Here is a 27,487-nt window from a genome sequence, read left to right as displayed (position 1 = left end):
CTACAATAAGCTTATCTTTTAACTGCATTTCTCACAAATGTTCTGCAGTCCTCTACTAGGGTAGCAGGGACTCACTCATCCTGCTCTGTGTCACTGTCACCCGTTGGCTACGTGTCTCAGCAGGACAGCCTCCAGGGAAAAGGAGCTGAGCTCAGTCGCCTGAGTGCGGATACTAACTCCACTGCTTTACCAGCAATGACGATGTCAGAGCACAAGAAGAGGCCACTTCATGGACACCCACTCTAAGGGCCAGCGTTGGACTTCACACGAGCTCCTCGTGCTCACTCTATGGGATGGTGGTACCAGTGCCCTTTCACAGAGATGCAAAGCACAGTTCACAGACCGGTCGCTAGCTCAAAGCTCTGTGACTTAGACAGAAGACAGAGAATTTGCACCAGATATTTTTGACGCCAGAGTCCCATTCCCCCCCCCCCCACTCCCTGCCCCCTTCTTAGGCTGCTTTCCTCTATCGGGGGTAGCAAGGGCTTTTTTAAGTTGTTTCAACTGAAACTTGAAAGTGGTCATGACATCTTCAAACAGACCTGGTGACTTCTCTCTGCCACTGTCCCTCTACTTTCCTAGATGCAGGACTCCTGTCAACTGCACTCCCTGGGTTGCTAACTCTGCAGGATTCTCCCACCATCAGATGTAAGACCTTTCAAGCACCCATCTACTAGGACAACCACCCCACAGCAAACCACTCCCCAGCCGAGGCAAAAAGGTCCTCACCTGTCACATAGTTCTTCAAATCCAGCTCATTGCTTAGCGGGTTGTTGCTCTTGAACATGTACAGATTGAAAGGGGCTGGCTCCTTGCCCACATTTTTCAACATGGTGTAGTCTGGCGAGGTCCATCGTCCTGCCAGCACATCGTAATCACGCTGAGTGAAGTGGACTAGCTTGGTTAGGGGGTCATACAGTCCCCCATGGAAGCCAATGACCATCTGGAAGTCGGGGTTGGAGTCATAGTAAATCTCCCCATAGGCTGTGTACTGCAACTGTTTGATCATGAGACCATTGATGCTGAACACAGCCAGGGGCGTCCCTGTGTTATCTGAGGCAACATAGTACTCCTCTCCACTGCTGCTCTCCATGGCAAAGAGGTGGCCTTGGAGGTCGTAGTAGAGTGAGGTAATCTCTGAGTTGGAGTGATTGTAGACGTGGGTGATGCGAGTCGGATTGTGGAGGTCAGAGTAGAAGTACTGCAGGTGGTGGCCCAGGTTGGTCTTGTAGGAAGCCCGCCGTCCCACACCATCATAGCGGTACTGGACACTCCACCCACTGGCCTTGTTGTAGGCTCTTGTTAGGAGGCCCTTGGAATTGTACTCAAAGATGTCGGACCCTCGCTGGCACAGATAGCCGTCGTCGTCAATTTTGTACTGCACATCTCCAAGTCTGGTTATCCGATCCCGGAGGTCATAGCGTAAGGGCATGAGCCGCACACTATTGCCTGGGTTCAGCAAGTGGAGGTTCCCGTTGAGGTCATAGCTGTAGCGCCAGGTTGGGCGGTCATTCACAGCCACGCTCTGGAGCTGCCCATCCCCATCGTAGTCATAGGTATACTTCGTGGTGTTGGCATAGGGTCCCAGTTTGAGTTCCCTCTTGATCACTCTGCCCATGCTGTCATACTGCACGGTCATCCAGTACATAAGGGACCGGAACATCTCATACTGGACTTCCTTGATGCGCCCGTGGGTGTCAAAGTGCTTGCTGAGGGTCATCACGGCGGTGGTGATGATCTGGTTGATGTCATAATAGATGACTCCAAACTTGCCGAAGTGTTCCACCTTGCCAGAAATCTCATCATAGCGGTAGAGGTCAACGGGAAGGGGCGTTTCACTTATCACGGGCTTGATGCTTGCAATCCGGAAGCTGTTGTCATGATATGTGTAGTCAAACCTGGCATTGACCATGCCTTCCTCAGAGAACCTGTAGATCTGCTTGTCCACGAGGGGCCCGATCTTCCGGTACCTGATGGTGCAGGAGAAGCCCCCGCTCTGGAGGTTGACCATCTTCAAAACACCGGTGGTCTCGTCATACCCGAAGGTGACAGCGGTACTGTCGTAGACAATCTCCGATAACTTGGAGAGCTTCCCATACTTGTAGAACACCTGGCGCCCGGTGCCCAGGAAGGATGTCTTCAGGATGCGGCCGTCGTCACTGTAGTCGAAGATGACGGATGCATTGCTTTCGGGAGGGTTATAGATGTTGCGGATGTAGCCGATGGAGGTGTGTGTGGACATGCTGTGCCGGGCGACACTGGGCATGGTGACAGCATGGAGACGTTCAGAGGAGTCATACTCAAACACATACTGACGCTGGCTCTGGAGCAGGAGGACCATGGACTGGAGGGGGAAGGGAGAGAGAACACGTGAGTGAGCTCTGCAGGACCAAGCAACCACATACACAGAATTTATTCCACTCCCCCAAGGGTCGGCTGGTGACCGTGAAGGAGGGAATGCTTAGACCAGAGGCTAAATAGACTGAGCCCACTGGGCGCACCAAGCCTCCCGCCTCCTGGTGACTGCCAGCAGGGTACCGAAATATCCAGGGCTCCTGTCAAAAGTTCCATTCTGACTCAGTGGATGAGAGATGAAATCACCTAGAATCTCTGATTCTTCAGGAAAACAATGGCCGCCACTAGAGGCAACTGGGAAATTCGCTCCCTCCTCCCCATCGACTAGCGCAGTGGTCGATGGCTGATGCGAGAGCGCTCAGGCAGGGCAGGGCACGGGCGGGTAAGGGGGTGGCTCTGGCTGTAGGTTAGTACCCTGAGGATCTGGCCAGAAGGCAGAAATGGACCTGCACCAGGGAGGCCAGGTGAGAGGCTCAGAATGGGCGAGCCCCTCTCTGCTGATTAAGGGACCAGGACAGCCTACGGAAGCGTTGCCATGTGCCCTGAAGGGACCTCTCTTTACTGCCACTCCAGGCTGACCTTTGTCCCAGTGGGGGTCCCGCGTGGGCCCTTGCAGACCCGTGGACTGACACGCAGGGTCTGCCGGCCGCTTCAGCCAAGAGGCCAAGCAGGAGGAGACCGCTCAGCGCGTTGAGTCTTCGGCACAATTCCCCACCCTGACGGCTTAATTTAGGGCAGGACAGAAATGAATCACTGCATTTCCAATTCCTAAGTAACGATTAGCCGTGTGGCCGGCGGGATGATTCTGTCCGCTTCCACGGCACTTATTTCTTTGGAATAAAATCAGACAATCCGTCGCTTCTGTCATTAGTGGCTGTCTAGCGCGCTCCCACCCCCGCAGCATTCGGGGCGCCGGCAGGGCGCGGCCGCTCCCGCACCCACCTTGTCCAGATAGGAGTAGCTCCACACTTTGCCGTCGGCAAACATGCGGGACACGATGCGGCCCTGCTTGTCGATGTCGGTCCTCTCGCTCATGGCTCCCCGCTGCAGGCCAGCCAGGCGCCCGTTGAAGAAGTAGGAGACGTTGACAGCCGCCAGCCCGCTGCTGGGCAGCCAGAGGAAGGGGCGGCCCACCTGGTCGTAGATGATCCTCAGGGTGAACTTCCGGTGGTCGTCGTAGATCTTTTCTGTCCGAATATTCCGGTCATAGTCGATGGACAAGAGGTTTCTTCCATGGACCTGGGGGAACACAACGGGCCTGGTTTAAGACTCCTAGCCAGGTGTGCCAGCTCGGGCTCCTGTGGAGCCCTCGGCTGGGGTGAGCAGGGACTAAGTGCTCGTTGGAGGAAGAAATCACCCTGACTTTTACAGGAGTGCTTACTAAACCCGCTATCCTTGTAGCACACACAGAAGAGGTCCTATACGCTTAGGGCACTGGAATACAGAAATGAGGCTTCCGATGGTTGCAGATGTTGACCTAGGCATGTCCGCAGTGAACAGTCACTGAGGCTGCGCACTGCACAGTTACCAGGAGTGCCATCGTGTTGCTGAAAGTGAAGATGCTGACAACTGTGTGGACGCTGATGTTGCCACAGACGGCCTTGGGCCCTGGGGTTTTGACTTCCCTGCCTGGCTATGCTGAGAGCAAGGTAATTTGTGTATCTGCACCCCAGAACCGTCTCTGGGCACCCCGTCAGCTGGGAAGCGAATGATCCTGACGAGCAGGTGCTGGGGTTTCTTGGGAAATCCCACACCAAGGCCTCTGAGAGTGGGGAGGCACCTAGATCTGCATGTCACAAAGGCCTGCTGGTGTGAAGGCTCGTTCCCAAGCCTCCTTTGCTTTTGTATTTGAGACCAGTCTCGCCGCAGTCAAGGAAGCAAGACGTGGAGGGGAGACCTCAGCGGGAGGGCCGAGGGGACCCCAAGCAAGGGGAGCCTGAAAGGCGTCGTGGGCCACACCCAGACGTAATGTCATATGCGGTCTGATCCGAGGAGACCGTGTGCCCCAGGACGCTGAGCTGGGACACCAGACTCTGGGGAGGGGGCTCCCGAGGCCCGGCCGCCCTGAGCGCACGGCTGGGAGTGAGTGGAATGAGGCAGACTCGCCCGACTCTTCCAGCATCATCGACTGCAAATCCACCGGTCCCCGGGGTGGCTGCCGAGCAGGGAAGATGGTCAACAGGCAGGAGGAAGACGCCAGAGCCGTCTGACTCCTCCTCCCCTTGCCCTAATGCTGCAGCGGCACTTGTATGTAAGTGATAGTTGGTCGCTGAGACTACTGGCAAGTATTCTTAACAGCAGCTGAGCCAGATGATAGGTGGGTAACTTTTTACTCTTCCTATTTTCCTCATTTCCGCAAGGGAAATGTGACTGTGATGGCTGGAGCTCCAGCATTTACCCTGTGAATATGAGGCAAGCTTTGAGGATGGAAATCTCCAGGATTGGCTTATACTTACACAAAGAAAAAGAGTCTAAATCCCTATTGATCTGGGCATCTCCCATGGTCAGTCAGACTGCTTACCTCTAGGCTCGCTTTGGGTCCTAAGAAAACAATAAGCCTATCTTTTGTTTAAGGTCCTGCTACTAGAAACTATTCTAAACTGATAGAAGCCCCTAATGCATTGACAGGTGCTATGCTAGGTATTTACATAGTTGATCTTATTTTAATTCTCACAACACAAGTAGGACGTGTTCCAGAGGGGTCCCCTAGAGCCAGACAAGTGGCGGGGTGGGGGGGTTTGAACCCAGGACCGGGACCAGGACTCCCCAGAAGACTGCAGTTCCCAACGAGTCACCAGACACAAGGACGGGCCATCTGTGAAGAAGCATCTAGAACAGCGAAGGCAGCAGAGCAGGGAGGCAGGAACACAGGTGGGGAGTTCTAGGGACAGCAGGAGGCTCAGCGGCCAGCGAAGACCCTGCCACCAAACCACAGCCCCCGGGAGGAACAGTGCAGATGACCAAGGATGAGGGAGGGGGTTTTCAACAGACCTCAATGTGAATGCTGTGTCTTGGAGGTGCGTGTTCCGAAGCGCACAGCACACACTGGATGCACAGATCCCTCCCGCTGGACACAGCTGCTTGGCTGTCACGGGTGCTTCACTTGGGAAGCTGCAGAAGCCACCAGGAGTCTTAGACCCACATGTCAAAGGGTTTCAGCTTGGGGCCAGCGCTGTGGCGCAGCAGGTTAAGCCTCTGCCTGCAGTGCCGGTGTCCCACATGGGCACCAGTTCGAGTCCCGGCTGCTCTGCTTCCAATCCAGCTCCCTGCTAATGCATCTGGGAAGGCAGCAGAAGGTGGGTCAAGGGCTTAGGCTCCTGTACTGTCGTGGGAGACCTGGGAAAAGCTCCTGACTCCTGGCTTTGGCCTGGCTCAGCCCTGGCTGCTACAGCCATATGGGGAGTGAACCACTGGATGGAAGATAACATCTCTGTCTGTCTATCTGTCTCTCTCTCAGGAGAGCACCTGCTGGTGAGCCCCCACCAGCTCACTTGTTTCTCACGCTCCTGGCCATCCGTCTCCCATCTTGCTTCCTTGTCCCTGTCTTCTCCCTTCCTGCTTCTCTTTGATTGCATCCTAGGGTTCCTGGTGCACTGATCAGGCCCTGACCATTACAGCTCAGCCAGTGCCAGGCTTGGAGCCTGCACCGGCCAGCGGGGGTGGGCAGCAGCGGCAGCACCAGCGTGGCCAGCGCACCCTCAACGACTCCCTGCTACTCTCAGTGCTGCCCTTGCTTCACTCTCCTGGGTGGGCACCATTCCCATCCCTATTGTACACACAAGGCTCTGACAGGCCAGTAAGAGCTGGAGCTGGAGTCCCCGGCCAGCGCTCGCCAGCTTCGTGCCCAGGCTGGGTGCCTTTGGAACCAGGGGGCTGTCGGCCCAGGGCTTCTCCAGCCAGCTTGCAATTCTGAACCACCAGGGTTGCTCTAGCAACACACTGCTGCTGGGTCAACTCGGCACCTGTGGAAGCAGCCCCCTCGCCCCCCAAGCTCCGGGGAACAGAGGCTGGGAACGTGGTGACGTTCAAAAGCTCCTGGGTGATCCTGACGCGTCCACTTGGTTAAAATGAATTCAGGGTGATACAAGGCCTGATATTTAGTTACGTGGGAGAAACCAACACGGCGTATGTGGTCTAATATAATCAATCATATGTGTGTGCATGCAAGGGGCCTGTGAAAAATGGAATGAAAACATGAGCTTATTTTGGGGCAAAGAACTTGAGGTTCATGAAGCTGTCTTTGCCATACACAATCTCTACAAACTTTCTGAAGTCTTCTTGGAGACACAGATTTTGAATTTGCTTTGCACCAAACGAATCTTTTAATTCCACTTCCCAAGGACTTTTTGAAGTACCCTCCTACCCAAATATCTGTGTGCCTATGGAGTACACGGTGTGATCCCGGCAGGGAGTGGGATGTGGGTCATCTAAATAATCATGACTGTCATTACAACTCTCCCGGTGTGGGAGAGGCTGAGACTTCATGAAGAATGACCTCGCGGGCGAGCAGGGAGGAGAGGCTGGCAACCTGCGCCGGTCAGCTTGCTGCTGGAACTGGGCGCTGACAAGCCCTCGCATACCAACAGCACCCACCATAAACAACAGCTAAGGACCCACGCTCACCATTAGTGGGGACCAATTTAGGGAGAGTTCTACTCCCCAACTCACCATGTCCCTGGGAAGCAGACTCCGTGACAGCACGAGTTCAAATTAACTTTTGAAAGGTGCAGTTTCTCTGAAAATGCCCCGTCCTTCTAATAATTAAATAAAATAAATGCACTGGAAGCTGAGCCACGGAGTTCAGGTCACTCGTGTAATGGAATCGCGCATCCTTAATTAAGAGGGTGTCTTCCACGAGGAGGAGAGGCCTGAGCGATGGGGTGCGAGACGGTGGGGACGCCAGTAGGCTTGCTCAGCCCCTGGTGGCTACCTGGCTCCCCCACCCCCACCCCCCATTCCCGGTTGAGAGTGTGCAGGAGCTTTAATTTAGCCACACTGTTCTCTTATTTTGAATTAAATTACCAGTCTAGCAATATTTAAATTAACCTTGAGGCTTCCTGGAGAACATAAAAGTTATTTTGAATTATTTTCACTGCCAGGATCAGCACAATTCCCTTCCCAGCCGGCTCGGTAGGAATTCAGTGATAGAGAAACCAATTTTTAAATTAATACAATTTTGTGTTTGCAAGGAAGCCATTATTTTTAATTATCGGGCATTTTCCTCAGCCTGGCTTCCCCAGTTAATGAAAGTCGGCTCTTTAGCACGGTTTTTATTTTTGCAGAGGGCAGGCTTTGGGAAGCCGTTCTCCCTGTGGAATTTTCCCCCCACTATGTTTTCATCTCACCAAGCCCACGCCTGTCACAGGGAGGCTCGTAAAACACCCGGAGAAAAGGAAACGCTGTCGTGGAAATGGCCCGGCTGGGCCTATAACTGGTGACTCGAACTCAGCCCCAGGGGCCAGGACGGGGGCAACTGGCAGGAGGAAATTACACGGGGCTGGATCCCCTCCAGGAAGAGGAACTGTAACACAGCAGGAGAGACTGCAGTCAGACGGCCAGAAGAACCCTCGGCCCGCTCTGCGTGGAGGATGGGCAGCCTAACGGAGGTTTGCAAGGGGAGCCGTGAGATTTCCCACGCCTGGCAACGCTGACAGGAGAAACGCCTGCCTGGGAGAGTTCAGCTGTTCGCCTACCTGGAGGGAAAGACTGGCTTGGATGCCATCCATTTCCGGTCTGGGTCAGCTCCCTGGGGTTTAAGAGGCTGCCCTCCCCAGTTCCCACCCAGTAAGTCTCAAAGCTATACAGAGATCAGTGCTTGGGCAGACAAAACAACCTGCTATAAATTTAATATCAGCTTAAATAATGCATCATTAGAAGGGTACGCCTCTGCAAACACATTAAATAATGTATTCCTCAAGCAAACATGATTTTTGGATGACTTGCTGTTTTGGACAGTGGGAAGGTGAGGAGGTGGAAAGACCTGAATTTGAGTTACAGTCTTGACACTGATTAGGCGGTGATGGTTGGAAGCCGGATGTCACCGTTCAAGCCTCAGTTTCCCCATCTGTGGTATAGCCTGGTGGCGGTGCTGGTGGTGGCAAGGACTTTCTTAGTATCCCTGTCTTGTGGAAGATGCTTGATGCCCAGCGTGAGGATATGGACCCTGCCCACTCTGATAATCTCAAGTTCTACTAAGGAAAACCAAGGACAGAAATGTGGCCAGCTCCCCTGGGGTCCCCAAATATCTGAGGCTTTCATTCTGGAAGCTTCTTGGGACTAGAAATGAGTAGAAGCGGGAGAGAGAGGCTGCTCATGGTGCCCCCTTCCAACTTCATTCATTCACTACCTGCTGAGCTCCCCCTATGTGCTTGTCAGTGTGATTGGTCCTACGACAGCAAGAGGCTGACGGCCCCTGCCCTCGGGAGTTCAGAGTCAGAGGACAGTGAAGACAGACGAACCAACAACCGCAAATGTGAGTCAGCTAACGCGAGTGAACACAGCGGAGGAACCCCGGGAGGGGAGAGACGCAACATCAGAACAGGGGCTGACACGGGCGGGTTCCCAGAGGAAGGGCCGCTTCCGTGGGCACGTGAAGACTTTACCAGGTGAGCATGGGAGAAGGGGCGAGGGGAACATTCCAGGGGGGGACCTTAACAAGTGAAAGCCCAGGTGGCCAGCAAGGGCCCTGCAGAGACAGAGAAATTCAGTTTTCAGGTGATGCTGGGAAGACTCAGGTGCAGGGAGATGGCCCATTCATTGGTAAGGATATGGCAGAGAAGGGAGGCATCTGGTGTAGACTCAACCCAGGTGACCTGGATGGGCTGTGCTTGCTACTCTTCAACTCCAGCTTCCTGGAGCCAGGCACTTCGTGGGTTTCCTAGTGGCCAAGGAGGAGGCCAGACAGCCTGGATACCACACCAATGCTCCTTTGCCTTCATCAGTGGGTCAGCCAGTCTGTGCAGCACTTCAGTATTTCTAAGATCCTCCCCAGGGCCAGTAAGGCCCTGTCCCTAGATTTCACCCTCAGCTGGCTCATCCCAGCCAGACTGGCTCTACTTCTGCTCAGAAAACACGCAATAGTCTCTTCTGCCTGAGGGCCTTTGCATATGCTTGTGCCTTGGCATGGAAGCCCCTCCTCCCACCTATGCCTGGAAAATTCCCACCAACTTTTCATTAGATTCAGCTCAGGTAACATTTTCTCTGTGTAGCCTTCACCTAAATCACAGGTCTCCTGTCGTCCTTACTCTATATTTTTCTTCGCAGCACCTGTTGCTTTACCTTACCAGTACACTTCTATGATGATCACTTTCCCTCGCTAAGGGGTAAGCGCCATGACGGTTTTCCATTTTCCTACTGACTGCGCCATCCAAAATTGTAAGTTGGCCGTCTGTCCCAAAGTAATGTTTCTTTGGGGAATTCACTGCTTCATGCTTTGTAGAGGTTTACCTTTGTGCTTATTATTTACTTTTTTAAAAGGAAGAGTGAGAGTGAGAGTGAGAGTGAGAGAGAGAGAGAGAGAGAGTGAGAGAGTGAGAGAGAGAGAGAAAGAGAGATACATCTTCTATGTGCTAGTTCATTGACCAAAAGGGCCCAACAGTCAGGGCTGGGCCAGGTCAAAGCCAGGAGCCTGGAATTCAATCCAAGTCTCCTACATGGGTGGTAGGGACTCAAGTGCTTGGGCCATCACTGCTCATCGCTGGGTGTGCACTAAGAGAAAACCGGACTGGAACTGAAATCAGTCAATCTGATCTGGAATGTGGGAGTCCCAAGTGACACCACAATACTTGCCCCTACTAATGCATTATTTAAACCACTATTAAATTTATTGCCCATTGTTTTGTCTGTACAAATGCTATTCTCCATATAATGAAATGCTGTTTACAATGTAATGTTGAGTTTTGTTAACCAATATATATATATATGCAGGGCCTAGGACAGTGACAAGAGCATAGTGCTTGTTCGAAAAATAAGGTATTAGTCAATTGAAGAAGGAACACATTGTGATAGAAAGGACAAAATTCACGATGGTTTTCACGTAGGTGAGAGGGCTCCATGCCAAACTGAGGCCACGTGTGTGTGCTCACACACACAAGCACATCTGCCCTTAGCATGCTCCTGTGTCACTCTGATTTGCCATATAAAGCAAATGAACACATGCTAACATGTAATTGCAATATCCTATTAATCATATAGACACCAAAACAAAATGACTAACTCCCACTTGTCTTGGCATCCTTATAACACTATACCAATATAATGCTGGAAGATTACCTGGGAAGCAAGCTTGTTTTTGTTCTGCTGCCTACACAGGTAGCTGTTTCTTGCTTCGGCAATCTCTACGGAAACCACAATCAGGAAGAAGCACCCTAGGGTGAGGCTGTACGCCTGACTTTTCAGAGAGAAGCATGGACAAAACCCATTTTGGGAAAAGAGCCGAAGTGTGAATCTTAACAGAAGGGAATGCTTTCAGGTCTTTCCTCCAAAGGCCTAGAGAAAAAGCTGGCTGGGTGAGCGGGTGGGAGGCATCAGTGCTCCTACAGGTCCTCCAGCAGGCGTTTGGAGGGATGGAGAGTGCAGACTGCTCCCGAGGTGTCAGAGTTTTAACTCAGTGTCTCTTCTTTCCTTGTTAGGGCACAGGCAGGCCCCATCTCTAAGGCTTCCCCAGCTTATATGATTTACAGAGAGCCCCATCACAAGATACAAGTGTGGATGTGGGTCTGTGGCCTGGCCAATCACAGAGCCCCATCCCCCTGAGCAGTCATTGGATTGGGGACCTGGACTCCATCTGCCCTAGGCCAATCACAGTTCTTCCAATGGATTTTTTAAAAATAGAGGTGCCCAGGGGAGAGCCCTTCCTCTTTCTTCTGGGTTCGCTAAGCTGAGGTAAGCTTGCAGTCAGTCTACTGGCCACGTTGGCTGGACTGCCCAATGTGAAGAGCTCACAGGTGTTCTGGATGAGGAAATTAGGCCAACTGCCAAGGGGAAGTCTGCTGGGAGATGGGGGAGACAGAACCAATGTCAGCCTGATGACGTCAATGCGATGTCAATCTTATGACGTCATGGAGTCTTGCAGCAGCGCTCCTCTCTTGTCGCCCACGAGGTGAGACAATGCATACCCCTTTCTATTGAGCCAGCTGTTGTGTGCCTCCTACCCTCAGCAGCAGGAAGATTCTGGCACATCCAGGCACACGTGCTGTGAATCCGGCACCTTCCTAGGGGCAGAAGTATTTCTACACAAAGCACTTCCAATAGGAGCCTCAAGAGGGCATAATCACATCTTTCTCGTGGTGCTTGTCACTGGGGATCCAGGGTTGACACAGTCGCTGTGTTTGCAGAGTTTACAGAGGCTACGATGCAACTGCTCCCTATGTTTCTGGAAGGTCAGAAAGGCCAGAGAAAGGACTAGAAGGGAGGGAGGGAGGGAGAGAGGGAGAGGAGGAGGAAAAGGAGGAGGAAGAGAAGTGGACTCCTCAAATGAGGCTCCTTGGGAAGTCCTTGGGTGGCACAGTGGAAATCTTCCCTACCTGAGTTTGAGTAGGGATGAAGGGTTGTGAAGCTTTTGGTGGAAGGATGTGGTCCTGGGCCACCCATCAGCTCTCTTCCCTGCCCCCAGTGTATGAGGGAGAGCTGCTGACACTTCCACCTGCTAAGTAAGGAATGTCTCTGATTGGAGGATTCTGGGAAAAAAGGGCATCATGTAGGCTACAATTTCAGGAACGCTGTTTTCTCATGACAGCTACTCCTGGACTTTGGATCCTGCTGAACCTTAAGGTTGCTCAGAGCTTTGGACCTTTATATCCCTCCCCTGGCCACACTCCCAGAGGCTTACAGGGCTCTGGGAGTGGACAGCTGCTTGCTACAATGCATGAGGCCCTGAGTCTTGCCACACAGAATTTCTCCAAATTCCCTGCTATCCTTGAGGGGAACAAGGACGATTTAATGCTGGTTAAACGGTTGCCTTTTCAAGTTCATTCAGTGTCTTCTACCTGGCAGGGGACAGAGATGAGGCTGCTGGAACCTCCCACTTCTGTCTAAGGTTTTAGCTCCCAGCCCCTCTCCCTTACCCAGCCCAGCAGGGCAGCTCACAAAGAGGGGACGGTGCCCCATTCTCAGTCTATGAGCATGAGGAAGGTCCCTCAAAAAGTCAGCATGGCTGAGCCACTCTGCCAGTGGCCGGATCCTGTTAACTGTGTGTGCCAGATATATCTCTCAGCTCTCTCCCTCCTGCTTCTCTCTGTCTTCCTGCTCGCGATTTAGTTTCTCGTTTGGATTAATGCAGCAGCCTCCTTGCTGTCCCTCTCCTCCTATCTTGCTCCCATCTAATCTGTCTTCCTCCACATTTGAGGAAGCCAGAGAGCTCTTTCTATTGCTGCACATCCCAGTACATCACTCTGCTAATTAAGCCCTGGTACAGCTCTCTGTTGTCCTCAGGATAAATGCCAGTCTGGTATAATTTCCCCTTCCTTGTGCAGCCTCTGGACAACACACTGTTTTTTTGTTTTTCAGATTTATTTTATTTATTTGAAAGGCAGAGTGACAGAGACACGGGGGCGGGGGAGAAAGGGAGAGAGAGAGGAGAGATCTTTCATCCACTGATTCACTCCCTATATGGCTACAATGGCTGGGAGCTGAAACTTAGGGAGCCAGGAGCCTGGAATCTCCCCTGGTTTCCCATGTGGGTGCAGGGGCCCCAGCACTTGGGTCATCTTCTGCTGCCTTCCCAGGTGCACAGTAGGGAGCTGGATCAGACATGCAGCAGCTGGGACTTGAACGGGGACACATTGTGTATGTACCCCACACTGTAACACATCTACCTTGTCTATGGCCACACTCAAGGTTTCCTGAAATGTCATTCCCCCTTCAGCCTCTAGGCTTTTCACAGGAAACACTCTCTGACCAACCACCTCTTCCCCTACTTCACCTGGCTAATTCCCACTGCTCTTCAAAACTGATTCTAACTCCTCTCTGAAGCCTCTCCTCATCCCTTGTCAACCCTGACACCGATAAGCGTGGCGGAGACCCTGCTGTGTGATCACGAACATCTTAGGTATGGCATTTTCTATACCTTCTCGGCACAAAGCTGAGGGTACCCAAGTCTGCTCTTGCCAGAGGGGGTGGAGATGATGCATGCTGTGTCTGGGCTTGCTCATGAAGCCCCTTCAAGCACCCACACTCCCTTCCCTCCTACAATGACCTTGGAGGCCGCATGCAGGATCACAAGACACAGGCACGAGAGCACGCCAGTGTTGTGTATGCAGACCCCCCTGACTCCCATGAGACCCCCTGAGAGTTCACGGTCAGTTTGCTACCTGGTCTTAGCATTCCTCTTCCCACTGATACACTCAGCTTTCCCTTTCCTTGCACTACTGCCCTCCAAGATAACGTCGCTGTACTGACTGTCCCCTCCACTCAGTATTCCTTATCTTTCTGCTGTCTACTCATCCTGTGGTGCTGGGTGGATATTTGGCATGCAGTGAGCATCTTTTGGAATGAAAACTTTCTTTCTTTCCTTTTTTAAAAATATTTATTTATTGGAAAGTCAGAGTTACACAGAGACAGGAGAAGCAGAGGGAGAGAGAGGGAGAGAGAGTGAGCGAGCCTGGAAAGAAAACTTTCACAGCTCCATTGAACAGTGGAGCTGGTGTGGAAAGCAATGCCAAGTCTGTCTTACCACTGGCTGAGCCAGCCTGTGAGTCCCATGGGGGCCAACAGATACCTTTGGTTAGGGACTGGGAAGTCCCTGCCGTGGGCTCCCGAGTCCTCTGAGGTCCCAAAGTCCCTTAATCCACATCATACCTGATCTCCCCTCAATTCCTTCTTCCAAGTGCTCCCCTGAAATTTCCAGGAGTTGCTTTTATTTCATTCACGACACAGTTTATGAAGTGAATTAAAATAAATGAGATGCAAATAAATTCCAGGCTTTCTCCCTCATTTTCAAATTACATTTTCAGTCCACTCAACCTGTTATAATCTCATAGTGATTTTCATTTAAGAGAGCTAAATGGATATGTGATTATTGTTACAGGAACTAACACCAGACAATTAAATGTTGAGGTGTTGATAGATAAAGCTGTGTTTTGATTTGCATAAACATGATGTCAGCAAATCTAACCCTGGCAGAAATTCAGTTAGAAGACTTGCGTGCCTAACTTCTACTAATTACCACAAGTACTATTATTAAGATTTTGTTAACATTCAGAGTTGGGACTATAGCCATTTTATTTTAGGACCACACTTATTTTTATTTTGAAAACTTAGTCCAACGCATAACTGATTTATCAGAGAAAAGGCACGATTACTGCTTATAATCAACTTCTACAGTGCAGCGTATCAAAAATCAATTACACAGCCCCGAAATCCAGTCATTAAGGATTTAGCTACTAATCTCATTCCATTTTTGTCTTTAGAAAGATATTGCAGCTTGCAACTTTGCAGATACCAGTGCAGGAAGAAAAACATGGGAGAGTGCTGATAACCTAATGTGGAGAATTAAACTCCAACCAGACAAAGGTAGAATCTTAACATGGAATGGCCTGACTGCAGGGAGGTCACCCAGGCTATGGGAGCCCACCCCAGTCCCAAGGCAGAAGTTATGACCCAAGTTTTGCCAAAGCCGAGCCTTCTACCCCCAGGGATTCCAAAGCACTTGTTAAACTCCACCTTGTTCCATTGCTTACCTTCTTCCTAACATTGTTTGGACCTGCAATTATTTTAGCCATTTATTAGTCTACTTATGATCTTCCCCTTCCTCCCATCTCTCCCTACTCTGGAATATAACCTGCAGGAGCAGGGCCTTTGCTCTGAGGGCCATCTGAGGGGTCTTCAACAAGCTGATGGAAAATACATATGAAGAAAACACTGTGCATGGACCTCAAACAATTTTGTACCTAAACTTGTCTTCTAATTTCATTTTCCATGAACTTTTTGAAGTGGCCTAGTGTATCTTAAGTGCAGAGTAGAGCGCCTGGTTCTTCGTAGGCATCCTATAACTACGTGCTGTATTTGGGCTCCCCAGGATTTGGCACCCCTGGAAAGGGTAAGCATGATGGCAGGAAATGATCCTTCATGGTGACAGATTCGTGAGCAGAACCAGGATGACCTGGATGACAGGGGAGCTGAACAGTAAGTTGTGTGGCGTGGCAGTTCTCAATGAGCCAGAGAGATAGGACTAGGGTTGAGTCCTGGCTTGGCTACTTTCTAGCCATTGTGTCCTCGGACAGATTATTTAGCTTCCCTGAGCCTTTGTTTCCTTCCGTGAAAAATGGAGGTCATAATGGCAACCCCACAGGATTGTTGAAAAGGTTCAAATAAGATCACACAGGTAAAGCACTGAACATGAGTTTGCAACACAAACGTCCTCAATAAATGCTATGTTAGTGTTTAGAAGACGCAGCTTGGGGCAGGTTGCAGAATGTGGGTGGCTCTTGCTGGTCACTACTTCTTGGTGTGGCTTGGTTGGTTTTCCTCTTGGGAATTCTCCCTTCACCTCCTCAGGCTCAGGGCTCCTCCTCTGGTATCCCTTCTCCCCTGAGATACCCAGCTGTCTTTTCACCTCCTCTGTGCGTCTCCTGTAGCTGCCTGTTTGCCCACACTGTCAACTCCTTGGGTTTAGTGACTATATTTCTAATGTTTTTTTGTTCTGGTGTTCAGCAAATTACCAGGCCCAGGCTAGGCACTGGACCTCACTCCTTTGTTGAATTGGCCATCCAGTGAGAACTGGGGGGGTGGATGGCACGCGTGGAAGGAAGAGCAAAGTCGTCTCCAGGCGCCGTGTGTGGGAAACCCCCACAGCTACACGACTGCCTTCCCGAGCCCCGGGAAGTGGAGACTGTTTTCCCCAGGACAGGAATCCCAAGGGACATGGCTTCCACTGTCTGAGGGGAGGGCTTGTCTTTTCCAGAGCAGAAAGGGACAGCAGAGCTTGGCCAAGAGGAGCTGCGTGCAGCTCTGGGAGGACAGGGGGCGCCTCCTCCCCTTCTGTGCTAACAAGCTGGGGGGAGCCACTTACCCGGAGCTTCCTGCCGAAGATGGTGACTTTGCCTTTGATCTGTTCCTTTCGTAAGCGCCACTCAATGGAGTTCAAGCCGTTCTCCATGGGGAGGGAGATGTTGCAGCGCCCGATGGTGGGGGTGATGGTGCCTGCTAGGACGTGGGGTTCGCTGTGGAAGCTGACACCCATGCCATTCGCGTACATCACCCTCAGGGTACCATTGTTACAAAGCTGGTAGCTGTTCCGCACTTGATCTGGAAAAATGTAAGTAGGGGTGGGGGGGGTGGGGATACAAATTATTCATGCTATTAGTCGGGAGAGGATAGAACCCCTATTTTTACAGGTTTCCATGGTACTGTGCAGCTGTCAGTCTAGGGCTGCCTTCAATTAGCACACACACAACGTGAAGGTAAGTAGCAGAGATGCTACTGATCCATGGGAAGAAAAACATTATTAGGATGTGGCACTCCAGAAATAATTATGCCATGATATTTTTCTTTTACGCACTCAGGACTATTAATAGCGCATTTAAACATTTAAAGATGTCTATTGCCTACACAATTTGTGTCAATCAAATTCCTGAACTTTAACATATATATTTTAGCTTATACAGAAAAAAAAATACACGAAAGGAAAACAACTTGAGTTCCCCCCACCCCCTTTGCCTACTCTCTAGCCCCAGATTGCTGGTCTAACCGGAGGTCAGATCCAGGGCAAAGCAAGCCCTGGATTCCTCCAGAACATCAAGAGATAAAAGGCCCCTTCCCTTCCCTCCTGCTGCTGCTGACTCCACCACGATGCCATCTCTACTCAGGAGACCCAAACAGCGAGAGCAGGATGGAGCCAGTGAGTGCCGATAACGTGTGTTTATCTTCCCGAGTGGAATCTACACTAGTCAATCAGACTTATGACCTTTTCCTTTATCAGAAAGTTACAGGAAGGAAATGCGAGCCAGAGACTCCTTTCCCAGATGTGTTGCTTCCCGATGGGCTGTGCTGGCCTCCGAGGCATCAGCCTTTGGGGTAGCGAGCAAAGGTGTACCTGCCACTCCTGTGCCACCAGCCGTCATGCAGAAGGACAGAATCTATATCATTAATCACTTGGCAGAGCAGAAATAGAGGCATTGAAATAGGCTCTGTCGCTGGATAATAGTCCAGAAATGTCACCATTTATCTACTGAGAGGACACTTTTATCCCCTGACAACTGGCTAGCCCACCGACATTATATCTTAATTAAAAGAAAAATTAATCTACACAATTCCTTTGCTTGCCAGCCCCTGTGATTGTCTGGGACTGTATGGCTTGTCTGACAACACAATGACCATGGGGTGGTTAGAAATCTTTGAGATTCCAGTCTTGGCAAGAGACTGCTACAGATTGCTTATCCCAGGGCAACCAACTCAACAAAGAAATGCCTGAAAGAGAAAAGAATGAAACAACAAAAACCAAAATCTTGTGATGGGCTCAAGAGACTACTGGCCTTTGAGAAGATAACTCTGCATGGTGGGTTGGTGGACAGTAGTAGTGATGGAAAGGCAGAGCATGGAAGAGAGTTGGTGGGGGTTGAAATGGACATTTTCGGATATGTAGACATTTACAAATGTCTAGCCATCTGGTTGGGTGCACATGACATTCACCTGCTTCTGATTAAATCAGTTTCTGCAAGATGGCCCTCTTGTACTGTTTGTTTGCTATGGACATTTGAATAAAAGGCTGGGTAACTCACGTCCTGGGGCTTGGCTGCGTTCAGGTCTGAGAGGGGTGAGTCCAGGGGTAGGGGAGCGGAGGGTAGGGGCCTACCTTGTACCACTGTGTAGGAGGCCTCCACCGAAGACAGGTTGGTAATGACCGTGACATCATCATCGCGGTTGGAGTTCTCAATGTCAATGGTGATGGATTTCTCCATTTCCCGGTGCAGACTGGTCACCACCCCCGTGGGGCGGGTCACGTTGGTGAGGCGGCCCTCATGGTCATAGCTGGAGGAAAGAAACACGGTCCTGAGGGCTGAAGGCTGCTGTAACCATCAGAACCACACAAGGGACTGAACTGGAGGCCAGAGAAAGAGTGCTTGGAGGGTGGGGCTGCTGGATAGGGCATCACACTGAGGCCCCTTGTCTCAGAATCCAATCTGCCCTGAGAAATGCAAGTGAGATGCTGCTTTCTATCGCCCACGGCTATCACTGACTCTTAACTCAGCAAAAACACTTTGCCTGGTCTCCGGCAGGGTCTGTTTAACTGTGCTTTCCCAAATGTGACTAAGCAGCTGCTCTGAGTGCCTCTTGTTCTTCCTGTGTTCCACAAAGGCACCAAGTTAATCTTCTCAAAACAGCAGCTTCGTCATGGAACTTCGGAACAAACACACTCTTTCCCACCAGTCGCCCAATCTAAGAGAAACCTGTCATTTGAAACCATCATGCCCTGAGCCCTCTACAAGGGCAAGGGTACAACCTCATCCCATTTGGCACCTCAGATACACTGGGACAGTAGGCTTTGGCCAAAGGCCTCCTCCATGCTTTGACTCAAGGTCACTGTGGCCTGGCTGCGTGGACTCTGATCACTGCTCAAGACGTGCAGTGATCTCAGAAATGCTGCTTTTGGGGAGAAGTGGAAAGAGCAGTCAAGTTCTGCCAGAGTATGAAACACACTCCACTGGAAGCACATTTTTTTTTTTTTTTCATGGGAGAGGTAAGAACATGCAGAAGAAACTCTGAAAATACACAGTAGAGTGGTAGTGATATTTTTTCTGTGTGGGATTTTGACTACTCTTTGTTTTCTTCTTTGGATGTTACCATATTTTAGGAATTATCTGTCATCAATACGCCTTACTTTCATTTTTTTTAACCAGCAAAAACAAAAGACATTTAAACATAAGAGAGCAATTCCAGAGTCTGGGTATGGAGTGGAAATGACAGGGCCCCGTGTTCCTGCTGCCAAGCGGGGATCACCTGAGGAGTTCCCGGGGCTGGGATTTGAATTCTGCTCCACTACAGCTCCAGGACACTGGCAATGCACAGGCTGCTGTGCTGTCTTAGGAGAGAAGCAGTAGGAACCAGAGTTTCTGCTTTCAGGGAACACAGCCCTGGAGTAGGGACAAGAGTCCAGGAGACCACAGAGTCAAAAAATCGCTTTCAAGAAGACTCAACTGCCTACAGATCTACTTACTTCCCCCAGAGTATCTTTAGGTGTAGGCCCCCGGGTGAATAATTCTGTACGTAGGAGCAAAGAGCTATGCACCTAACAGTGGGATCTCAACCCCAATGCAATGGAAGCAGCTGGGCCTTGGCCAGTGTAGGCTGGAAGCTGCCTTTGACTCATTTGGTCAATAAATATTCAAGTATTTTTTTTTCTTTTTTACAGGCAGAGTGGACAGTGAGAGAGAGAGAGAAAGAGAGAAAGGTCTTCCTTTTGCCATTGGTTCACCCTCCAATGGCCGGCGTGGCCGGCGCGCTGTGGCCAGTGCACCACACTGATCCGAAGGCAGGAGCCAGGTGCTTCTCCTGGTCTCCCATGGGGTGCAGGGCCCAAGCACCTGGGCCATCCTCCACTGCACTCCTGGGCCACGGCAGAGAGCTGGCCTGGAAGAGGGGCAACCAGGACAGAATCCGGCGCCCCAACCGGGACTAGAACCCGGTGTGCCAGCGCTGCAAGGTGGAGGATTAGCCTATTGAGCCGCGGCGCCGGCCAAATATTCAAGTATTTATGATGTGCCAGGCACCTTTTAAAGCACTGGGAGAGCTGGGTTGGGAACAAAATGGCACTCACGCTCCATGGAGAAGGCAAAAATGAGCCATGCCTGAAAGCAGAGAGTGAGCTGCCTGAGGGCCAGAACAGAGGGGCAGAAAGCAGAGAGAGAGAGAGAGGGTGTACGGGGTGGCTGTGATGTGAAGGACAGTCCCCTGCCTTGCAGGGTTACAGGCTGCCCTGGCTACGACTTTAGCAAGTACTGTTTGACTTCCAAAGGGCATTCCCACATCTGCTCCATTCCTGCCCAGCTCTCCAAAAGCTGCTCCCCAGTGCAAAGAGGAGCAGGAGGAGAAGAGGAGAAGGAAAGTGTCAGAGGAGCCTGTCCCTGCCTCCAGGAACCAGAAACCCTGCTGATTCTTGGAGCCCACTGCAGCGGAAGCAGAGCTGTGCCCCTTCATCTGTGCTCATACTCAGGCCTTCCACACTTGCTGGCTTGGGAGGAGGAGCTGAACATGGATGGAGAGCTCTTTAGCCTTTCTCTGTCCTGGGGATGCCTTCCTGGACCCCCAGGGCCAAGGCAGGCTCTGCCTTGGACGAGGTGAAGAGCCAGAGGTACTGGGAGTGAGGAGAAAAAAGGACCAGTGCAAACAGAGGTCAGCGAGGAGACTGCATGTGCCAACTATGTTCTTTAATCTTGTTTTTCTAGAGTAAGTCCCTGCCTGCCTGACTCCTGTTAGCTGTTGGCACCCGAGGGGTGGGATGCCGACCGAGGTGTGCTTAATCATTCTGCTCAATTCCTACTGGCATCTGTTCTTTGTTGAACTTCGCCAAGTGCTTCCCTGATATCTGAGAATGCACTGGCTCAGTGAATTATGGCGGCCGTCCTATGCAGTTTGCATTGTCACTCCTCCTTCATGGGTGTGGACCCTGAGGCTCGGAAAGGTCAAGTACCTCGATCAAGGTCAAACACTTGGGCTGGCAACCTCCCTCCTATCATCCTGGGATCCTGGGACATTCTGCTATGTCGCACACACTGTCTTTTACAGAGGCTGTGGCAACCTGTTACCCCAGGGATGTAGGTAGGCCAGGCTGCTTCTATTAGAATCCAAAGGTCTATCTCTGGGAAAATCTCAATTCCAAGGCTGCAGCTTCCTGGAATTGTCTGAACCTGGCTGACCACAAAATGGGGCCAGAATGATTCCTTAGGAACATTTCCCCCCATTCCCTTCTTCTGCTCCCAGAGCTATAGACAGGTTAGCCCTGTTGGGTTACGTCAAAAACCAGGCACAGTTCCCCTAGGGAATCTGAAAGTGGGGTTCTAGATTCTATTTACTGCTGCGTGTAATGCGAAGAACAGGGGACTGGCAGATCTGCATTTGGCTTGGGTTTTACTACTGATTCCCTGTGTTTCCTTCGGTGGGCCTCAGTTTCTTGATCTGTAAAGTGGGGATAACAAAATCCATGTGGAGAGAGTCAGCAGATGACCAGCTTCCCTACCTACAAAGTTCTCTGCAGAGAGAAAGTATTGCTACTTGGCCGATCCCCTGCGGTGGAGAGAAGTCTCCTGTTGGAAGCTTGTGGTACAGGCAGTGCTCTTAGCCGCATGGTCTTGGGTTTTATTAACGACACCGCCAGCTCCTTTCTCTACTGTCCTGGCTGAAGCAATGCAGCGGGCCTCTCGGCTCCACAGCCCTGACAGGGAGCCGAGCTGGGGTCTGAGATGTTCAAGTTGCCCATCTGCTGCCCCTGCACACACTGTGCTCCTAAGAAGCACAGGGAAACCACAGCCATTGGAATTCACAGTGGAGAATCTGTCATCACTGGGATTTATCCACAAGGTGAGGAAAAGCAGCACATTAAACCTAGAGTAAGAAAACTATTCCATTTCACGCTCTCTGTGTAGACTTTCCCCTCTCAATACAGTGCTAAGCCATTGCTCCATTCAAAGAAAGACGATGACTCTGTAGTGGCTTTAGAATAAAGGCTGAAAACACATGCACAAAACCTCTCTTCCTAACCTAACTGCTCCTAAGCTAGTGGAAGGGAAGGGCCGTGGTACTCAGGAAGGAAACTTTTGCCTCTGAGTGTAGACACTGACTGATCCCTACTGAAACTAAACACAGGAGACGAGGTGAACGGAGGAGTAAGATCTAAGTCTGTGTGGTTGGCACGGTAAGTCTGACACAGTTCCCCAGGAGTGACGGGGCGGCCATGCTGGGCACACAGGCCTTCCTGCAGCCCCGCTGTCCAGTGATGGTGGGCTGCTGCTGAGTCTCCGTCGTCTCTGTCCTTTGGATGTTAGACCTCGTTTCTCCCACGCAATGCACACTGCAACACCAGGACCAGCCGGTTTAGAATGTGAGTCCTGTTGCGGGTGACAGCTGCGGAGGAGCCTGAGTGACCATCTTCAGGCAGAAACACTTGCAGGGTGTGGCAGCCTCTGGGAAATCCAATCACTACTCTGTGGACTTTGAAAAATACACGTGCACGGGTCTGCTGTAATGTACATGCTTGTGGCAACTGTGAGACTGCTCTGTGACTGCTGCTGTCTCTCCTGTAAATTCAGAAAGAGAGCCTGTGGGGCCGGCGCTGTGGCGCAGTAGGTTAAGCCTCTGCTTGCAGTACCAGCATCCCAAATGGGTACCAGTTCGAGTCCCAGCTGCTCTACTTCTGATTCAGCTCTCTGTTAATGGCCTGGGAAAGCAGTGGAAGATGGCCCAAGTACTTGGACTCCTGTACCCACATGGGAGACCCAGAAGAAGCCCCTGGCTCCTGGCTTTGGATTGGCCCAGCTCCAACTGTTGGCAGCCATTTGGGGACAGAACCAGTGGATGGAAGACTTCTCTCTCTGTCTGTCCTTCTCTCTGTCTCTAACTCTGCCTCTCAAATAAATAAATCTTAAAAAAAGAGAACTCGTTGACTCCCTTTTTTAAACTGACCATTTTCAGGGTGTCTATTTTTAGTTAAAATTTGTTACACTACTGCAAAAAGATTATTTCATTTCATATTCTAAACAAATACTTAAAAAATTTTCATGAAGCATGTCTTAATTTTCATTAAATTAGGAACCCTTTCTGGTAAATACTTTCCATTTACTTTGTACCTGTGGACTCAACTACATTTTTTTTTTTTTAAGATTCACTTATTGAAAATCAGAGTTACACACAGAGAGAGGGAGAGACCGTGAGAGAGAGGGAGAGGGAGAGGGAGAGGGAGAGGGAGAGGGAGAGGGAGAGAGCGAGGGAGAGAGCGAGGGAGAGGGAGAGGGAGAGGGAGAGAGATTTTCTATCTGCTGGTATACTCCCTAGATGGCCACAGTGGCCAGGGCTGGGCGAGGGCAAAGCCAGGAGCCAAGAGCTTCCTCCAGGTCTCTCACTTGGGTGGCAGGGGCCCCAGGCACTTGGGCCATCTTCCACTGCATTTCCCAGGCCATTAGCATGGAGCTGGATCAGAAATGGAGTGGCTGCGACACAAACCAGTGCTCATAAGGGATGCTGGCACTGTAGGCAGTGGGTTTGCCCACTACGCCACAACGCTGGCCCCAGTTGAGCCCCTTTACTGCAGTCTACAAGCCAGGCCTAATGCAGGCTGGCCTCCCCAAGGCTGTAATCCACTCCTCTGCCCCACTCAGGAGCTCTAACAAATTATCTCTAAATGCACAGGGTCTTTAGGTGAGACTGCCAGAGGGAAGGTGAAATAACAGGTGTTTGGGTTAAAGCTTAGCTTTAACCTAGCTGGAGTGAGAGCTAAGGATGGTGCTCAGATGGTGCTCTCAAGGGCAGAGCCATTGGCCCCAGAGGTCTGACCAAGTCCAGGTCTTGAAGGATGTCAGAATACTTCAGAAGCCTCAGAAAGGCTGCTTGGCTCAAAGAAGTCAAGTCCAAGTCCGGGAAAGCAGGGTGGCAATGCTGCAAATCTCCAGCAGATGGCAATAGCTCCCCTTTACATTCTCCCAACCCATTGGAACAGAAAGGGGAGGTGAGCATTCCTGGATGTAGGAGTGATCAACAATGTCTTCTGTTCTCTCTCTGTGACAGCGCTTCCTTAACTAAATCCTCAGCTAGACATAAAGCAAGCAAGGATACAACTACATAAAGGTTAGTGTGATTCTTCACCACCAAGGAGTCAGACCCATCAATTCCATTCCAGTCCCAACCAGTACTGGGGGGAATGATCAGCTCCCTCCAACCAGCACCCCATTAGTTAATAACTGCAACGGCAGGCAGTTTGACCAAGAGCTGCCTGCAGGAGCTAGGGAAAACCACTTTTGGGCAAAACAAATGGTAGGAGAGGTAAGTGTGAGATAATTGTTAAGGGAAATATGACCAGCTCTTGTATCTTTTAATATACTTACCACTTTATCTGTATTGATCTGCTTCTGCTAAAGAGGAAATTCAGAGTTTATCTACCTGTCCGTACAATCAAGTGTGTTGCTGGACCTATTGGCAAATTACATGAGCCCCACTGGGATCTTGCCTTTTAGGTTCTAATTTCCGCACCCATGGCAAACATGAATAATCAGCAAACTTAATCAAGGGTTTATCTCCCAGGTGCTGTGCCTGTCCAATATCCTGAAATCTGAACAGCAAGCAGACAACTGGAGTTCCCAGTGCTATAGGGACATGTTCAATATCAGAGACTCAATAGAGCGAATCATTTAAGAGTCAGGGTGAGCGGACATGACTATCTCGAGACCCCAAGAAATCATTCCAGTCAGGCAGACAATGTGACTAAGCAATTCTGAGGCCTACACGGCCAGCCAATCCTGACATCAGCCACGGCAGGGTAAGTGCCCTTCAGAGATACTTTACAAATCTACTTACTCATAGAAAGTAGTCCATCCTGTTTCATCACTCTTGGTGGCTAGGAGCCCAGTGTTCCCATCATAGGTCATGAGGCCAAGTTCCAGGTTTTGTGTGGACACAACTTTGAGGCCCCCATTGGTGCCAACGGTGAGGGTGATGATCTGGTTGTCGGGCATGAGCAGGTGGCGGGGCATGCCACTGCTGTCCCGACGGATCTTCAGAGAGTTTCCATTATTGTCAATCAGCTCAGTGACATCGTTGTCAGCACTATACGTGAAATTGTATAAGTACTCCCCTGTCACCAGGCTCACAGTGTACTGGTGGATGCCATCAGCATTGAAGACATACAACTCCTGCTCTCCGGGGGACGCAGCCTCGTATTGGTTGAAGGCATTAAGAACGGGCTTGTTCTTGCTGACTGCCCTTATCCGAATATTGCCGAGGTCTGCGATGTAGATGGTGCCGTCGGGAGCTACAGCTAAGGATGATGGGGAATTCAAGATGGCGTCAGTGGCGTAGGCATCGTCTCCTGAGTAGCAGTTGCAATTGACATCGTTTTTGCAGTCGCAGTCTGAGGCTGCCCCAGCTAAAAGGCAGATCTCCCCATTGGTTGTTACCTGGCGCAGGCGGTTAATCTTCTTCTCATCCGTCTCAGTGATATACAGGACCCCAGTGTGAGAAATGGCAATAGCACTGGCTGACTCCAGAGCAGAGTGAATGGCTAGTTTGCTGAGCGAGTAGTCAATGCCAGGCACCTGGCAGTGCATGGGGCGTCCTGCAATGATGCTGACTTGGTGGTTCTCAGTGATGCGTAGGATGACATTGTTCTCTAGAACATACAAGGAGTTATCCATGGGGTTGACAGCAAGGTCTGTCGGCCATTCCAGGCGAACCTGTGTATGACATGGCATCAGGTTAAAGGACAGCCTCTTATACAGCCAACATGTAACTGTAGGGCCCATATATTGGTTACTTGGAAACAAAGGTTTCGCTTTTTATGAAAATACTGTACTAGAAATGCTCACCATTCAACCAGCTGCCCGCTGCCTATGCTATGTGTGCACGATGGGGAAGAGACCACATAACAAACATTTCCTACTGCATCATTTGTCCTAGCTGCAGCAAGCCACCAGTTCATGATGACGGCACCAGGGACAGAGCCATCATATGTGTATGTTTGCACAGCTAGTTCACTGCTCAAGGGGCCAGTGAAGACCAGCCCATAATCTGCTCAGTAAGCATGCGCCTGAGGAGGCACCTTTACCTAGTTCACGAAAAGGAGCCATGTGGCTTGGAAGGCAGCTGTGGCTCAAGGGCAGCCAAAGCACGGGTGAGCCAGAAAAACTGCCAACTCCAGCATTTGCTTGAAAAAATGAACCAAATCAAACACAGTCCTCCTCTGAGAAAATGGAAAAAAAAAAAAAACCCTGCATAGCAAGTTGTCAGTTTGTTGTGGAATTTGAGCGGAAATTTATGAGGTTGACCAAGGGCTGAAGAGAAGCGCGGATGTATAGTCTAGGTTGTTTGAGAACAAATGCTGCACATCTGAGCAAGCCTCTGCGAGAGCTTTGACTAAACACACACTGTGGCGGAAGACTGGGGCGCACTCTGCTCCAGTTACTACGACACACAGCAAAGGTTTATGTAGTGAGGATGCAATCATTTCAGATTAACAGGGAAGTTCTGATTGACATATAACACTGTACGGTGCGTTCTCAAATCTGCAATAATGATGGAGAAGAGAGGTAATTACACAGCAACTCCTACCCTGTAATCTGCCACGGCTGGAGTGTGTCACCAGCTCTACTTTTCTGAGAAGTACTTCCCTCTCCTCCCCACCCCTATCCCTATCTGACAGGTTCCATTCCATCTCACTGTGTGGTTCATCTCAGGCATTCGCCAAACAAGCTTGTGATCTGGATCTGGATCTCCCCTGCCCTGCCATTTCCAATCCAAGCTTCGAAGCAGGTGAGAACTTCAGGCCAAGAACCAGGTGTTGCTCAGTGATGGGAAAGGAAAGCGAGTCCTACCTGGGCTACGTCCATGCTAGAGTCACAGCTCAGTGGCCGGACAGCGGTGAGGTCGTTGGAGCCCAGCAGGGTGGAGATGATTCCGTTCTGGTCAACCTTCCGGATCATAGTGGCATCGACGAAGTACATGAGTCCATTCTTGTCGACTGCGATCCCTGAGCAAGAGAAGCAGGATAACATGTCACTCGGCAAGGAGTGGGGTTTGTGGGGTGGAGGTGGAAATGGACATTCTCTGCTCAGCCCAGGTTGCTTCTTGGCATGGATTATCACCCTCAGAGCAATGGTTCTCAGCCTAGCAAGGCAAGACCCTTTCGCCTGGGCACTGCACTGAGATTTGCATAATTCCTGGGGTGCTGGCTGTATCTCCGCCCACTGCCTTCCAGCTGAAGAAAGTACCTTGGACTACAAATGAACCAAGGGTGCAAACAATGAATGAGAAAATAACCATGCACCCGCTCTCTATAGAAAAGAAGTTATTTCCAAAGTTCATTGCTCTAAAAATTGTCGGGAGTAAATTACTTGAACACCCTTCACCACTGATTGCAACAGCGAGGCTGAGAACAATAACTCTTGCAGCCACCAACTCCCAGTTGAATATATATTCTCCAGAAAGCACTCCCAAT

The 27,487-nt window shown here is 50.7% G+C and overlaps 1 protein-coding gene across 15 annotated transcripts in view; it reads right to left on the bottom strand.

The window, feature by feature from the left end:
• Positions 1-27,487, bottom strand: part of TENM2 (teneurin transmembrane protein 2) — a 1,297,938-nt gene that overhangs the window by 14,549 nt on the left and 1,255,902 nt on the right. For all 15 annotated transcript variants that reach the window (XM_051844423.3, XM_051844432.3, XM_051844433.3 and 12 more), the window contains 6 exons: positions 26,865-27,019; positions 24,853-25,727; positions 18,146-18,321; positions 16,364-16,599; positions 3,298-3,594; positions 730-2,344 (listed from right to left, as the gene is read on the bottom strand). In XM_051844423.3, the coding sequence (XP_051700383.1) occupies positions 730-2,344; positions 3,298-3,594; positions 16,364-16,599; positions 18,146-18,321; positions 24,853-25,727; positions 26,865-27,019 (3,354 nt within the window). The remainder of the gene's footprint in view (positions 1-729; positions 2,345-3,297; positions 3,595-16,363; positions 16,600-18,145; positions 18,322-24,852; positions 25,728-26,864; positions 27,020-27,487) is intronic.

Source organism: Oryctolagus cuniculus, chromosome 6 (genome assembly GCF_051225735.1).
Source record: "Oryctolagus cuniculus isolate XC-2025 breed Fujian yellow rabbit chromosome 6, ASM5122573v1, whole genome shotgun sequence".
Taxonomy (NCBI): Eukaryota; Metazoa; Chordata; class Mammalia; order Lagomorpha; family Leporidae; genus Oryctolagus; species Oryctolagus cuniculus.
This window is presented reverse-complemented; position numbering and strand designations above follow the sequence as displayed.